Below are 15,874 nucleotides of genomic sequence, written 5' to 3' on the forward strand. Positions count from 1 at the left end.
CCAAGGGCTGTGGCTACTGTGGGAACCCCCTGAAATGCCCTGTGCAGAGGGAGCTGCTCTGGGCCATGTCTCATGCTCTGTGACAGGGGATGGGCTCCAGCTTCTCTGGGGAATAGGAGGGGCCTGTGGGTGCTGCACAGGGGCTCTGATAGCTGCACTGTCATCCCCTCCTCATGGGAAACCCACTTTGCTGCTGCCCTTAACCCTCAGCTCGTCCCTGGGCAGCTGCTGTCAGCCCTGGGCACAGCCCAGCTCTGGGGACACATCCCAGGCCATGAGCCCCCACTGCCCACCTCAACTGTGCCCTTGGGGCAGAGGGGCCTCTGTGCTACTGCTCCTGCTGCCCCTGGGGCCAGGATGCTTCTCAGAGACCCCAAAAGGCTGGAGGAGCCCAACCCCCTGCGGATGCCGTCTGGCTGATGCCTCGCCAGCTCCTGCCCGCGCCCACAGCCCTGGTTTGGCTGCAGGAGCCGGCAGTGGGAGGGGGTCCCGGGGTGCCCCCATGCCCAGGGGCCCGGCAGGATCCCTCTGCGGTGGTCCCAGCCCCCGTTCCCTCGGGGGGCCCCAGCCAGGCGTTTCCCGGCGCATGGGAAGAGCCGAGTTCAGCAGATTTCGGCCGTTCCGCCCGTTTGTCGGAGGGGTGGGAGGGATAAAGTCTCTGGCTCCAAAAGTCCTGCGGCAGGGCTGGCGGGGGCTTTGTCTGCGGGGGCTGGCCGGGCTCCTGGCACACAATCGGCTGAGGCAGGCAAACCCCAGATCTCCTTGCCAACAAACCCGACAAAGCGGGCGGCTCGAATGTGAAAGCTCATGAAATACCTCCCCGACTTGGTGTTTGGGGAGACAAAGGCTGCGGCCCATCAGCTGACCCGGGTTTTCATTGGGGTTTAATCCAGCGTTCTCGCTTGGAATCACGCTTTAACTATCTTGTCAATGGTTTTGGCACCATCCCGCTGCGGCTCGGTATAAATTCCCCCTCTCAGCCCCAGCCCTGCACTGGCTCGGGCGGGTACTGGTACAACTGGTAAGATTTTGCTATTAATTGCCCTCTTTTCCATTGCTGCCTCCCCCTGCCCTGCAGCAGCCAGCAGAGGCACGGAGCTGGCACTGGGGTGTGGGCACACAGGGCTGTGCTGTGGGGATGGTCCTGTCCCTGCAGCCCAAGGCAGGGGCCAGCTCCCGAGTGTTGCTGTCTGGCTGTGGCTTTTGTCCTACTGGGAATGAGCCTTTTTCACCTGGTTTGGATTCTGCTCGGACACGGGGGGCTCTTTGCAGGGGCAGCTGTGCAGGGGGAGCTGGGAGGGCTCAGCACCAGCAGCTTTGCACGGCTGAGGTGGGCATGGGAGCCCCAGTGCTGCTCCCCATCACCAGTCAGGTGCCTGCATGGGACAGGGACCCCTCAGCTGTCATTTGCTGGGCAGGAATGTGGGAAAATCCTCAACAATAGGAGCTGAGCTCCCCCAGGGATGACTGGAGAGTGCCCTGGGAGGGCTGTTTGCAGGTCATGGGGCTGTGAACACCGTTCCAGGTGTGTTGTGGGTCTCAGCTTTTAACCTTTCCAGCTTTCCTCCCAGGGCAGTGGATACCCCAGCTTATGATGGCTTCCGAGCACCAAATGCCAGCCTCCAAGCAGCAGCAAGCCAGCTCCAAGGTCAGTGTGTGCTGTGGCTTCTCAGCTCTGTGGCAGGGCAGGGACACCTTCAGCTTCATCCAGCCCCTGAATCACCCCCCTGTCAGGTCCTGGGGCTGCAGCCAGGCTGGGAGCAGCTGAGCTGGCACCCTGCAGCCCCTCAGCAGCACCCAGCAGTGCTCCTGGCTGCTGTGGGTGAGGGATGTGGAGGGGGAGTGGGAGACACAGGGGATTTTGCTGACATCCCACAGCCCCACAGAGCGGGTGGGGAGGGATCAAGTGCTAAAGCTCTGCAGCCACAGCAGATGTGCTGCCTGCTGACCTGTGAAATCAGTGCAGAGCTGTGGGTGCCTGGGGCCATCCCTGCCGGTGCCGCGGTGCCGAGCTGGTGGAAGTGCAGCCGTTGGCACCGTGGCACTGGGCTGGCACTGGTGGGGACACACAGACCTCCAGGAGCACCCACTGGTGCTCAGGGGCATGGAAACGTTGGCTCAGGCTTGTGAGCTGGATAAAACCCACCACAGTGCAGGTTTGAGGGGGCAACATGAGGTTGGGCTGACTGAGCTGGTGGCCAGGAATAGCCCCCCCCGCCATGTCCTGCCTTGAGCCCCCTGTTCCCTCCCAGATTGCCATCTTTGAGCAGGAGAACTTCCAGGGCCGCTGCCATGAGCTCAGTGGCGCCTGCCCCAACCTGAAGGAAGCCGGCGTGGACAAAGTGGGCTCCATCCTGGTGCACTCCGGACCGTACGTGCCGGGGGTTGGGGGCTGTGGTGCTGTGTGGGATGGGATGGGATGGGATGGGATGGGATGGGATGGGATGGGATGGGATGGAGAGGGGAGGTGTCCCTGCTGCTGGCACCAACACACTGGATTCCATGCTGCCAGAACTGCTGTGCTGCTTGCCCACCTCACCTCAGTGGGTGCCGGGGGATGAGCAGGGGCTGACCCCCCAGGCTGGGGGCTCTGGGGAAGCACAGTACCCTGGCACAGCTTTGTCTGGGTGATCCCATCCTCAGCAGGTCACCAGGGATGGGTGCCCACCACGCCAGAGCATCCACCTCAGCCACGCTGCTGCTTCTGCTGTGCCGCTGCTCACAGAGAGCTGGGACTGGCTTTGCCAGACCCTGGCATGGGCAGAGGCCTTGCTCCCACCCTGGCACCGCTGCCAGCACCTCCCCAGGCACCACGGGGCTCCTGTCCCTTTGCCAGCGGGGAGCAGAGGGGCCAGTGCCCAGCTGGGGCTCAGCCCGGCAGCGTTTGCCAGGCCGGTGCCAGTCCCCGTGCCACTGCCCGGCCTAAAGCTCGTCCTCTGCTCTCTTCCAGCTGGGTGGGCTACGAGCAGGCAAGCTGCAAAGGGGAGCAGTTTGTGTTTGAGAAGGGGGAGTACCCCCGCTGGGACTCCTGGACCAACAGCCGGAGAAGCGACAGCATCACTTCCCTGAGACCCATCAAAGTGGTGAGAGCACCCAGACAGCCACTACCCACCCGCCAGACCAAGGTCTGCAGCCAGACGTGTTCCCCAGCCTTCCCCCGCCCCCCCCAGCCCCGCGGGCGGACGGAGCCCCCCTCCCCGCGCAGCCTCGGGGCCCGGGGAGCCGGTGGGCGGTCGGAGGGAGCGCGGGGCCGGGGGCAGTGGCAGGTGACCCCAGAGCAGAGGACGGCTGGGGGTAAGTCTGGCAGTGCCCACGCTCCCGGCGCTGGCGGCAGGGACGCGGAGCGCCGGCCCCTCGCCTCGGTTTCCCCACAGCCCCTGGCTTTGCCCCCCCAACCCCGCACCCCCTCCCCTCTCCCATCCCGGTGCGGCGCCGGTGGCGGCTGAGGCCCCGTCGGTGCCGTCCCCGCTGCAGGACAGCCAGGAGCACAAGATCGTGCTGTACGAGAACCCCAGCTTCACCGGCAAGAAGATCGAGATCATCGATGACGACGTGCCCAGCTTCCACGCTCACGGCTACCAGGAGAAGGTCTCATCCGTGCGGGTGCAGAGCGGCACGTGAGTAGCGGGGTCCCGGGCGGCGCCGGCGCGGCCCCGGCTGTCCGGGGTGCGTGACCCCCCGCGCTTGCCTCGGCAGGTGGGTGGGATACCAGTACCCCGGCTACAGGGGCTACCAGTACCTGTTTGAGAAGGGCGACTACAAGGACAGCGCGGACTTCGGCGCCCAGCACCCCCAGATCCAGTCCGTCAGGCGCATCCGGGACATGCAGTGGCACCAGCGCGGTGCTTATCACCCCAGCAACTAGAGCCGGGGCCGTGCCGGGCCGCGGGGAGCCCAGCGCGCTCGTCCCCGGCCGCCGCCGCCCCCGCGGCCGCCCCCGCCGCCCCCCCGTGTGATGCCCGCCGCTGCCGGAGCAACTCAATAAAGCTTGGAGTTTCAAAGCCCCGGCTCCGGAATCTTCACTCCCGGGGGGCACAGAGGGACCCTCCCGCTGCGGGATGCTTGGCCTGACCCCGTGCTCCTGGGTGGGGAGAGTGGGGAGTGTCGGTGGCTGCATCCCCTCTGCCTCCCGCATCCGCCTGCATCCCGCATCCCCCCCGCCTCCCGCATCCCCCCTGCTTCCCGCCTCCCCCCACATCCCGCATCCCCCTCGCCTCCTGCATCCCCCCGCATCCCCCCTGCTTCCCGCATCCCCCCTCATCCCGCATCCCCCCTGCCTCCTGCATCCCCCCGCATCCCGCATCCCCCCGCATCCCGCATTCCCCCGCTTCCCGCATCTCTGACCGCCCACCACTGGTGATGGGCACCAAAGAGCGCGGAGGGAGGGGAGCGGGTGCTGCTGGTGGTGGCTGAGCTCTGCCCTGCCCTGCCTGGGCATTTGGCCTTGAAGCGTCGGTGGGAAACGGCATCTTCTGGGGTGCAAAGTGTGAAAGCAGCAGAGACCCGCAGCCGGGGGCCAGGGCAGCCCCTCAGGGAGCTCAGCTGTGGGCTGCAAAGCGGGGTCTGGGGGAAAACGCACTGAAAGCTGGGAGGAAAATGTGAGTGAGCTCCGAGGCAGTTTGCCCCGGGACCTGTGAGGGGAATTTCCTGCTCCGGAGGCTGGGTGTGCTCTCTGGCCCTGGGCTGCTCCCCGGGACATCAGAAGCCACGGCACAGCCCTGGCTGCCCGTTGACAAGGGGCCTCAGCCATGCCTTAACGTCCCTCCCAAGCTCCTGCCCGGCAGCATCACCTCCCCAGCACAGCGTCCCTGGTTGCTGGCCCCAAGATCTGGTAGCCTGAGCCAAAGGTGGGAGGGAACACGGCGGCCGTGGCACAGCCAGGACCAGGCTCAGCCGGGGCTGCACCCGCTTCCCACGGCGCGACAGCAGCGAAGCGAAGCGGCGGTTGGTGCGGGGGCTCTCGCAGGAGGAGACGTGTTTCCCTGACCCAGCGAGGGCTCCCGTTCTAACTCACAGTTACCCACCGGTAACCCCAACCCCAAACCCTGCCCTCGCCGAAGGAAGCCACATCCCGTCCTGCAAACGGTGCCGCTGGGGGTCACGCAGGTGGGCCCCGGGTGCCTCAGCAGCTAGGGGCAGGGGGAGGTCTGGGAAGAGCCACTTCCCCACCTGGTGGTGTTTTTAAGCAGAGATAACAAACGTGAAGGCATCTGCAGGCACCAGGCGTGGGGGAGGCAGATCTCCCTCTTCCCAGAGAGGCAAAGCGCCAGCGCCGCTCGGGGGAAGGCGAGCGGAGACTCACGTGTGGTGTCACCAGGGCAGAGCCAGGTCTCCGTGTCAGCCCGTGCCAAAGGCCGAGGCGGGAGCTGCCGGTGGGGCTGCGGCTGGCACGCAGAGCTCTGCCGGCAGCGCTCCGAGCCCGCGGCAGCAGCGGCTGCTGCGCTGGTGCCCGGCCGTGGCACCCGGGGGCTGCGCACGGGGCCCCAGCGGCCCCAGCCCTGGCTGCGGGAGCAGCGGCAGCCGCGGCTCAGCCCCGGGGGCGCAGCGCTGCTGTGTGCTGCAGAGCCCTCCCGCTGCTCCTCTCACACGGATCGTTTGCCCGCGGCTTTGCCAGAGGTTCGGATGCTGCACCCGGGGCTGCTGGAGGCAGCGGGGGCTGCTCCCTCCGGCTCCGTGTCCTCCCTGGGGATCTTTCCTCCTTCCAGCCTCCCTTCCTCCTTTTGGAGAAATTGGAGGAACGGGAGGAGCTGGAGGGGGGCAGAAATCTGAGCCTGGGAGGCTGTCGGGCTCGGCAGAGAGCGGGGCGCAGGAGCCGCTGGTTGGCACTGGGAGCTGAACAGACGGAGCCAGGAGCGAGGGCTGGGGCTGAGGCAATCCCTGCAAGAAGCACCTTGGGCTTTGGGGAACGTGCCACGAAATAAGCGTCTGGGGGGATGTGGGCAGCCCAGAGACACAGCTCCGTCCGCAGCCGGGCAGCCGCCGTGGCACAGACCGGCTGCGGGTAACGAAAAGCCCCAGCTCCGAAGCGCCCACTCGCCTCCGTCCCCGCGGGCGGGAGGTGGCAGCTGGCACACGGCCCCGCGCCGCCCACCAGCCCCGGCAGAGCCCCGGTGCCCCCCGGCCCCATCGGCTCCTGGCCCCATGGCTTGGCGCTGCCCCCGGGCTGGGCTGCGGGGGCTGAGGGGGCACAGCCTGCGCTGGCGGCGGCGGCTGATATTTCAGCGGTCCCACGGCTCTGCCGGCGGGTGGGTGGTTTTGCTGCCGTGCCAATAGACGGGCGAGCGAAAGCTGTTCTCCAGACTGGCAGAGTGTGTTTTTTTCACCCAGCAAATACTATGCGGGGGGGCTGAAACCCCAGCGCCGGCAGCGACGCCGCGCTGCAGCCCCCTCAGGTGGCTGCTTCCCCCAGTGCCCACCGTGGCTGGGACACATCCAGGGCTGGTGGGAGCTATGGGTGCCATCGGGCAAAGGGCATCCCCTGGGACTTGCCACCAGCTCATCCTACAAAGGAGGTTGTAGTGAGGCGGGGGTCGGTCTCTGCTCCCCAGTAATGAATGACAGGACAAGAGGAAATGGGCTCGAGTTGCTCCAGAGGAGGTTTGGATTGGAGTTGAGGCAGAACTGTTTCCCTGAGAGGGGTGTCAGCCCCTGTGCCAGGCTGCCCAGGGAGCTGGGGCAGTGCCCAGCCTGGGAGGGATCCCAAAGCCGTGGGGGTGAGGTGCTGAGGGCTGTGGGTCAGTGCTGGGCTGGGCAGGGTGAGAGGAGGGCTGGGACTGCAGCACCTTCAAGCGCTTTTCCAACCAAAATGCTTCTGTGACTCTATCCCGTTGAGTGCCAGGGCCCAGGCTGTGCCCAGGGGCTGGAGGCAGGAACGGCTGCTGCCTGCAGGGGAAAGCAGCAATTTGCCAGGGAGTAATTTGTGCCAGAGCAGAAATAACACACCCCCCTGCTGAACTGTATCTGAGCTTCAGGTGCCTTTTCCTTCCCATTTTATTTCTCAGCTCTAGCACTAGCCACTGTCTGTCCTTGGAACGTGCCCTCACAGGGAACCATCCCTGGCTGGTGGGGAGGAAGCAAGTGCAAGGAGGAGAGATAGAAGCGCCCTTGTGCTGACACGGCCTTCCCTTCCCCTTCCCTCGTCATGCACGGGGTGCCGAGGCCCTGGGAGACACCCCAAGGTCGGGGAAAGCATTGGCTAAAAAACAACACTCCTGAAAAATATGAGCTGTTTATTCTTAGTGATTGTGTGGGGAGTTGATCTGCAGCCTGGATGCTCTGCGTGCTGACGCGCCTCGCCAACTGCTCGGGCTGTGCTGCCGGCTTCGCAGCGCTTCTTGTCCTTTGAAAATTGCTGTTGTTGTTGTGTTTAACTCTCCAGCTCCTGGGGCCACGTGGTTACATGAGATTCTCAGCTTTGACTTTTATTTTTTTGGTCTTTAAATTGAGCCTGTAGCCTCCTGTTTGTGCATATAGAGACACACACACAGAGACACACACAGACACACACATACAGAGCCTTGCCACAAGTACTGACGGCTTAGGAAGGGAAGGAAAAACAAGCAGGAGCCCAGCATGTATTATTAAAGCCTTGTGGTGTTCAGGGCAGACTTGTGATTTATCAATGCTCAGCTATGGCACGTGGAGAAGGAAAGTGACCTCAGCTCTGATTAATGCAAAAGCTGGGGCAAGAGGGAGGTTTCTCCAGCTGAGAGAGGAACCTCTCTGTGCTTTGGTGAGGGACACCAGGCTCCTGCTGGCATGGGACTGAGCAGCAGGGCTAGGTGCTGAGCTCCCAAACAGCTGCTACCACTTTGGTTTCCTCCTCTTCTGATTAGGGAAAATATCTGAAGAGAGAAGCAGCTGCTGTGGTAACTGGGGGAGGATGGAGGGGCTGGGGGGGTTATGCTGGGTGCTGGTAATGTGTTGCGTGGGGAGCAGTGTCCTGGCTTGGCTTTATAAAATAATCACCTTTGTTTGTAGTGACCAGGTTTCTTACACTCATATGTGAAGGGGGGTGATGATGGGATCAGGTAACTGTTCCATTTCAGGCTCTGAGTGCTGCAGCAGGATTAGAAGTGGGGAGGAATTAAGCCAGGCCTGATGGCTGCAGGATGGGGGCTCAGGAGCTGTGGGCATCGCTGGCCTGGTGCCAGCCCAGAGGCTGCTTCATCTCCCAGGGCCTGTGTGGGTCAGCTGAGGGGATCTCAGCAGAGGTGACACTGGGTCCTGTCCTGTGAGAGGTGAGACAAATGCCCGTGGTGTGGTACCCAGGCCCTGTGCTGTGCTGGGAGCAGCTGATGGATGCTCCTGTCCAGGCTCCCAAGTGCTTTCCTACTGCTTGTTTCTGTTCCTAACCTTAGTGCAAAGAGGGAGAAAAAGGAAGGAGAGCAAGCTTTACAGCTTCCTAGTCTCGGCAAGTAAAACTCCTGTCTAGTTGAAATGCAGATTAAGAAACATCACTTCTTCAAAGGCCAGGATTGGAAACAGCCACATGGAGACATAATGGAATGAAAAGGTACCAGAGGATGACAGCAGCAGCAGCTCGGGCTCAGGATGCCACAGACGCTCACTGCCTGTGTGAAACACCCAGGACAGACCCGAAACACCTTAACGCCGTGAAAAGCCAAAGGGATGTGCTGGGAAATGCCGAGTCGGCAGCAGCCGAGGGCGAGGAGGCTCTAGCTCAGGGCGGCCCCAGCCCGCAGCGCTTCGAGCCTGCGGGATGGAGCTTTGAAAACGCTTCTGAGAAAGAGCAAACGTTGTGTTTGGCCACGGGGGAGCGGCCAGGGCAGCTCTCATCCCTTCCCCGTGGCACCGCAGCCGGCAATTAAAGTCGAGCGCTGGGTCACAGCCGCGGCGTGCCCCGTCCGTTGTGCACTGTCTGTGCCCGGTCCGTTGTGCACTGTCTGTGCCCCGTTGTGCCCGGTCCGTTGTGCACTGTCTGTGCCCCGTTGTGCCCCGTCCGTTGTGCACTGTCTGTGCCCCGTCCGTTGTGCACTGTTTGTGCCCCGTTGTGCCCGGTCCGTTGTGCACTGTTTGTGCCCCGTTGTGCCCGGTCCGTTGTGCACTGTCTGTGCCCGGTCCGTTGTGCACTGTCTGTGCCCGGTCCGTTGTGCACTGTTTGTGCCCCGTTGTGCCCCGTCCGTTGTGCATTGTTTGTGCCCCGTCGTGCACTGTCTGTGCCCGGTCCGTTGTGCACTGTCTGTGCCCCGTTGTGCACTGTCTGTGCCCCGCACTCCCGCCGGGGCTCGGCGCTGCTGCCCGTGCCTGGAGCGCGGCGGCCGGAGCTGGGGGTAATTGGGGCACGAGCAGCCGACAGCATTTCTATGGTTTGAGGCTGTAAAAAAAAAAGCAGCAGCGGGGGGTCTCGCTGTCTCTGTCAACATGAAAGGCAAAGAAGCTCTTTTTCAGCGATGTCAACTCCTGGGCAGCACAAGTGGCAATTAGGAAACATCTGCTCCTCATAGTCTGGGTGGATGATGGGAGAGCACATGGCAACATAATGGGATTAAAATATATCACCGGATTATGTTGGTGCTGCAAAGATCAACTGCTGGGGATGGGCTCATGAGATCAAGGGGAAAAGCAAAAACAGATTTCTCTGTTCAGGATGGACATAACCTGTTGTTTTCTTCTTTATTTTCCCTCTTAGTCTGTCTCTTGTGCAAGGTGCAGGAGCTGGTGCTGTACCTTTTCTCTGTATGGCTTAGTTCATCTACAAAGCCTGTGCTGAGCTGAATTCAAGCAATTTATAGAAGGAGTGGCCACGTGAGCAGCGGGTTGCTCTTGGTCCCTGTGAGCTGCTGACTGGCCATGGCTGCAGGGTAGGAGCCCCTGAGAACTGACTGCAGCCACGTGCCTGGGGTATGACACGGCTGTCCCCTCTGCCAGCTCTGTGCGGCCTCTGCTCCTGTCAGTGGTGCTGGAGGGTGCAGCGTGAGCAGGATTTGGTCCCTGGGGCAGAGCAGGGCCTTGTGCAAGAGGCGGGAGTTGAGCAGTGGTGGGAGGCTCGTGCAGGAGTGGGGCTGTGCCTATGAGCATCCCTGGGGTGCAGCCACGAGCAACTTCTCCCCATGGGCTTTGTGTTCCACTTCTAACCTTTGGCCTGTAGGAAAACACTGAGCAATGCATTAGGAAAGAAGAAATTTGGAGGAGGGAGACAAAGGCGGGCAGAACAGGAGGAGAGAAACTGCCATGGCACCCCATGACCCCACTCAGCCTTCCTCCCCCATCCTGTTCCCCCTCCTGTGGTCCTGGGCTCCCCTTCCCCTCCATGCCACAGGAGGGGTTTGCATCAAGCAGCGGTTTCCAGCCATCAGGCACTGCCAACCATAGCAGACAATAGGGACATTCTTCAGAAAACCATACAAATAACAGAGAAAGGCACACACTATTTTGGGATGTTCATATGCTCTAAGGCAAATGTCATTTAGATGTAACATCCATTTAGGGAGCCGAGTAATGAAGTCGTGCATCATAAGGAGGGAACCGCTCGCTTAGCAACCTTCCCGTGGCATGACGTCTTCCCTCGGCAGGACGGGATTGCTCCTTCGACAGCCGGGAGAACAAACTGCTGCTCACAGCTGCCATCACAGGCTGCTTTTTTTCTAATTGAAAGATGAACCAGCTCCCATGAACATCGAATTCTTGATCTGGGCTTGTGCCTCGAGTCAGAGCCCAGGCAGCCTTTGTGCTGCCAGGGGTGCTTTGGGTCTTGCTCTGACTGACACCAGCACAGTTGTGTGCTGCCTTCCTGACGGCTCCCTCTGTTCTTCTGAGGCATGAGGTGGGGGGCAACAGAACCCTTTCATCTGGGGATTGAGCAGGAGAGCTGTGTTTTTGGTTCCCTCTGTGAGCAGCTGAGCTGTCAGGGGCTGTGACAGCCCTGCGATGCCTGGTGGCAAACACAGCAGCATCGGTGATGGGAAGCACAGCTATAACCCCCTGGCATTTCGCTCATGAGAACCATCTTCAGAGAAACAGATTGAAAAGCAGCCCCTGCTCTCTGCCAGTGCCACGTGTGCCACCTGCAACGTGCTGTGTGTGGACCTGAGCAGGTACTGGGGTGCACTGGGTGCCTGCTGCAGCAGGGAGGGAGAGGCCGGCTGCATCACGCAGTGGGCAGCGCCTGTCCTGCCTCACTCCGAGGTTTCTGGATGATAAGCAATTAAGGGAGAGAGATTTACAGAAGATTAAGTCACAAGGCAAAGTCCATTATCTGAGATGAGTTCCAAGGGAAGAGGCCAGGCGGAACGGGGAAGGACGATGCTTTAACCGTTGAAGTCCCTTTCGACGCCGCTCCTGTAGCTGAAGGACGGTGGCTCTGCTCCCCCAGGGGTGGTGGCCTCTGCCAGGGTGCCAATGTCCACGCGCTGCCTCTCCCTTGCCACAGGAACAGCATTTTGGTCCTCAAATTAGCCCTGGTTCCCTTAAAGCAGCCTGGCTATGTGAGAAACACGAGCAGAGGCGGTGGCAGTGCCCGCTGTGTGCTCGGCCTGTGCCAAGGCCCCTCCAGGCTGCAGCTCTCCCCCGTGACAGTGACACGAAGGTGTTATTTGCTGAGCCCGCCACGGATGCGCCTACACAGCAGCAGTAATTAATCGCCTGCATTTCCCTGCGTGTGGTTTAGAGGCATTTAGTCCTTCTCTGCCCTACCCCAGCAGAAGGGAGCTCGTTGCTTTTAGTGTTTAGTTGAAGCGAGTGTCTCTCCTCCATGCCAGCCGGGTCTGGTTTGCTCTCAGTGCTGCTGCTTCAGAGGACAAACGGAACGGTTCTGCAGGAGAGGGGCTTTTCACCAGTGCCACGGTTCAAGCTGAGCTAAAGATGTTAAATCCATGTGAATGCATTTTAGCAGAAAGATGCTTTTGAGGTCACTGACAGTTTATTCACTGTGCTTTTTTGGCATGCAGATCTCTCTCAAATCGTCCTGTTTCTCCCTGGGCAGGCTGTCTTTGGGATGCTGCAGCTGCCTGCCCGGATGCACCCATGGACCCCATCCACAGACAGCCCCATCGCTGGCTCTCCTGGGCAGAGTGGCCTCCTTGGAACTGTTTGCTCACTGTGAAATGAAGATAACTTATTGGTTTGTTTCATAAGGGCACCAGGAGGGTAGATTAATTGTTTGGCATATGGGAACAGCCGACAGAATGGTTTATGATCCTGCAAATCCTTCTGCTGCTGCTTCGCTCCACAGCAACCGTGGGCTCTGTTCCCCATGGACTTTCCCTGCAATGCCATTCCAGACCTGGTGGCCATGGCCTCAGGTGCCAGCACAAGGGCAGGTCAGTGTCCTGGGAACAACCTGGCATTTGGCTCTGGTGGCCTCATGCTCAGCGTACCTGTGTGTGCAGCCACTGCTGCCACAGGTACCTTTGCTGTCTGGTTTAAACCTGGCACCTGGAGCATGAAAATCTGCTTAAGGGCAAGCTGACATCATGCTGTGTGTTCCCAGGGCACGCACTGCAGAGTGGGGGCAGATCCCTCCCTGCCCTCCCACTAATCCCAGCCACGTGCCCGTGCATGGGGGGTGCCCGTGGGCTGCAGCCACGGCTGGTACAGCGAGAGGCCCCTTCACACCATCCTACAGCTGATGGGAGACAAATCCTCTGACGGGGTGATGTCAGGTGCCTGCAGGCAGGCAGCAGTGTCCCCAAAACCACCAGCCTGCCTCAGCCCCCAGCCCTGCCCTGCAGCAGGGAGGTCCCTGGTGCCTTTCCCTCGGTAGTGCCAGGGTTGAGGGACCAGAGCAGCAGCGGGTTTGCTCCCTGCTGGCTCCTCCCTCACTACGGATGGTTTCCCGAGCATCCCCGTGCCCTACTGCCAGCACCAGCCCCTCAGCATCCCTGTGGTGAGCTGTGCCCCACCTCTGTCAGCCCGGGGTGCTCCTTCCCCTCACTCTGTGCTGGTCCTGGGGGTGTTTGTTGCAGAATCAGGAGGACGTGGGAGGGGGCAGCACGCTCCCCTGTGCTGGGGCTGCCTGGGCACAGCGGTGCTGTGCAGCTCCTCTGGGACCCGGGCGCTGCCGACACCCGAGTGAGTTCTCACTGTCGTCTCCTACCCAAGGGGAACAGGCAGTAATTAAAGCTGCTGAGCACACACTTCTTCCAAAATTACCTCATTTATTCAGAGAATCAGATGCCGCAGTCTTTCATGGTTCCTTGCGAGGCTTGGATCTTGTGGGATGTGAGGCTATTAATAGAAACCAATCTTTCCCCTCCTGCTCCTCCAGGCTAAAGGGAGAAGAATTCAAACAAGGGCCCCTTTGATGTGATGGAAGTGCAAATAAACTCCATGCCATTTCGTTCCCAAGCTGGCAGCGCACTCCTGCTGCTTCACCCCGTGTTTGTGGTGGGCTTTGCCTGCACAAGGGCTCGACCTGCAGCATGTGGGGTGGCTGAGGTGGAGGAGCAGCCCCCAGCACCGCTGCACTGGCACAGGTCATGGGAAGCACCAGGTTGGTTCTGCTTTGCAGAGCGAGTTGTTTTCTCTCACTGAAACAAAAAGCGATGCAGCCAAGTAGAAAAATGAACAGCATAATGGCTGGCTCAGGCAGAAGGGTGTGATTCCCCTTCTGCTTCCTAAGCTGCCTCAGAGACAGGACTTTTCCCATGTAGGTTTTAAACACAATGTCTGGGTAGAGGGAAAGGAGAGCTGGGACACAGGCACTGAGGAGCAGGAGTCTGGAGTAGCCTGGCTTTCCCCCATCTCTTGCTTCCTCCACTCACAGCTGGTGGAGATGAGCCTCCTTCCACAGCTCTTTAATTTGTGGGTGCAATGGCAGGTGCTGTGGGCAGAAGGCATCCCTGTCCACTGGCATCTTGTGGACAGCAGCAAGGGCAGTGGCTGAGCAGGGCCAAGCCGGCAGCACACAGGGCTGCGTGTGCTGGGGGATGCTGAGCTGTGGCTCTGCCCTGCCCAAGCCTGAGCTCTGGGCTGGAGCAAAAGGCACATCCTGACTGCAGCGTGGCTGGAGGCTCATGTGCTCCCAGCCCTCGGTGCTGTGTTACTTGTGGTGTCAGAGCATGGCAGAGCTGCCCCATGCTCACCCAGGGACCTCAGCTTTGGCTTCCATCACCTTCCAGCTGCTGCTGTCTGCGGTGCCATCAGGGGCTCAGGGCCATCCCCAGGGGCCAGATGTGTAATATCAGATTTGGGTGAATGATCAGCCAGAGCAGCAAAATGCCAATTTGTGTGCAAGTAGACTCTGAGCACAAAAAAAACCCCAACAAGGAAGAGGAACATCCAGGAAGCATTTCCCACATAACTAGAATAGTTTGCAAGGAGCATGTTTGAAGGTTCCCAGCAGGCTGGCTGGGCTGGCAGGGGGCAGGCAGCCTCACTGGCACTGGGAGGGGAATTTCAGCTGGGCTGGATGAGCTCTGGAGGCCCCTTCCATAAGATATTGCAACAGAATCTGAATTAACTTGTGCCATTTCAGGAGCTGCACACTTGTCAGGTTTTCTCCTTCTAGCCCTCAACATTTATAGCTGAATTATTCAATTATTGAGTTGGTTTTTTTTTTCCTTTATCAAGTTACACTCAAGCCAGGCCTTGGTGCAGGGAATGCTCAATGGTTCCCTTTTGACATCTGTTTGTCTGATCAGACTGTAGAGGGAAGTGCTTCTTCAGGTCCATCTGATGGGATATCTCCTGCACAGGGCTCAAGGGTGGCTCTTTTTAGACATTTGCCATTTCAGGTCTTATTGGGTCTATTTGCTTTAACCTGTAACAACATATGCTCTTTGCTGTAAATCAGAGAGTTCTTGAAGACGGGTCAGTTCTGAGCTGGGCAAAGGTCAGCATGAGCAGAGGAACTCGGGGGGGTCTCTGTGACCCCAGGATGGGGCAGGGGATCTGTAGGGGGGTGGGTCACTGCCACACTTCACCTGGCTCTCGTCAGGCTCCTCTAACCCCAGGGACAGGCCTGCACCAGCCTCTCCAGCAAGGGCTGAGCGAGATGCTGTGTCCATATTGGGACTGAGCTGCAGGAGAACCAAGGATGGAGATTTAGGTGTTGAAATGGCTCACTCCTCCTTGGCCCTCTCCTGCCCCAGGAGAATCAAGCTGGGCAGTTCTTGCAGTGGGATGCAGGTGGGTGCAAGTGGCACCAGGTGATTCTACTTAAAGAGCATCTCCCTGGGTCAGCCCTTCACACAGCAGTTGCAGTGGGTGCTTTGTGTCCCAATGCTGTTCCTGTGCCTCAGCCCATTGCCCTGGCCAGGCTGGTTTTGGCACAGTGATGCTGGTCCCGGCTCATCCCACGGCTGCTCTGCACAGGAGATGCTGCTGCTGCGCTTCCTGCACTCCCACTGCCCAGGTCAGACAGATATTTCTCTTTCTAGATGTGTGTGTGGTGGGAACAAAGCTGGTTTTGTCACTCTGCTCAGTCTTAGCAATGTGTGAAGAGGTCCCAGCCCACTCTGGCAGTGGTGCCAGAGCATCAGGCAACAGGGGCAGCAGAGATGCATCCCAGGGAAGGGAGGGATGGCTTCACAGCATCAGTGGGTGTCAGCTGGGATGGAGAGCTTCTCTGGCACTCGTGTTTGCAAGGAAAAGCTTTGTTGTTCTGCCATGCCAGTGGAGCCAGCAGTGCTCCTTCAGGTGCTGAGGCTGTTTGTGCTTTGGACCTCTGTGGGTGGCCCCAGGTACGTGTGCCTTTGGCACACACGTGTACCTCACAACTCTCCAGTTATAGGTCAAGGGATAAGTTGTCTTTAATAACTGTTATTCCCAGTAAATGATTTGGCTCAGCTCATAAGGCTTGGATTTGAATTCTCAGCTGTGAAGCCACTCAAGTGACTTCTCAAAATGAGCAAAGAAGTGTGATCTGCTGCTGCAGAGAATCCAGCACGTGCAGCACTGTCATTTCAGTCAG

General features: G+C 60.0%; 1 protein-coding gene across 1 annotated transcript; it reads left to right on the forward strand.

Moving 5' to 3' along the window:
* The first annotated feature begins 1,594 nt into the window (after window positions 1-1,594).
* CRYBB2 (crystallin beta B2) lies at window positions 1,595-3,865 on the forward strand. The gene is made up of 5 exons (XM_062009865.1): window positions 1,595-1,648; window positions 2,253-2,371; window positions 2,951-3,083; window positions 3,475-3,617; window positions 3,697-3,865. The coding sequence occupies exons 1-5, from the start codon at window positions 1,595-1,597 to the stop codon at window positions 3,863-3,865; spliced, it is 618 nt and encodes a 205-aa protein (XP_061865849.1).
* The last annotated feature ends 12,009 nt before the right edge of the window (window positions 3,866-15,874 follow it).

This window comes from Colius striatus, chromosome 17 (assembly GCF_028858725.1).
Source record: "Colius striatus isolate bColStr4 chromosome 17, bColStr4.1.hap1, whole genome shotgun sequence".
NCBI lineage: Eukaryota > Metazoa > Chordata > Aves > Coliiformes > Coliidae > Colius > Colius striatus.

Excerpts from the sequence above, each read along its gene's own strand:
- CRYBB2 (XM_062009865.1), top strand. The coding sequence starts at position 1,595 with ATGGCTTCCGAGCACCAAATGCCAGCCTCCAAGCAGCAGCAAGCCAGC. Across the intron at positions 2,372-2,950 it reads ATCCTGGTGCACTCCGGACC|CTGGGTGGGCTACGAGCAGG; the intron begins GTACGTGCCGGG and ends GCTCTCTTCCAG. Across the intron at positions 3,084-3,474 it reads CCCTGAGACCCATCAAAGTG|GACAGCCAGGAGCACAAGAT; the intron begins GTGAGAGCACCC and ends TCCCCGCTGCAG.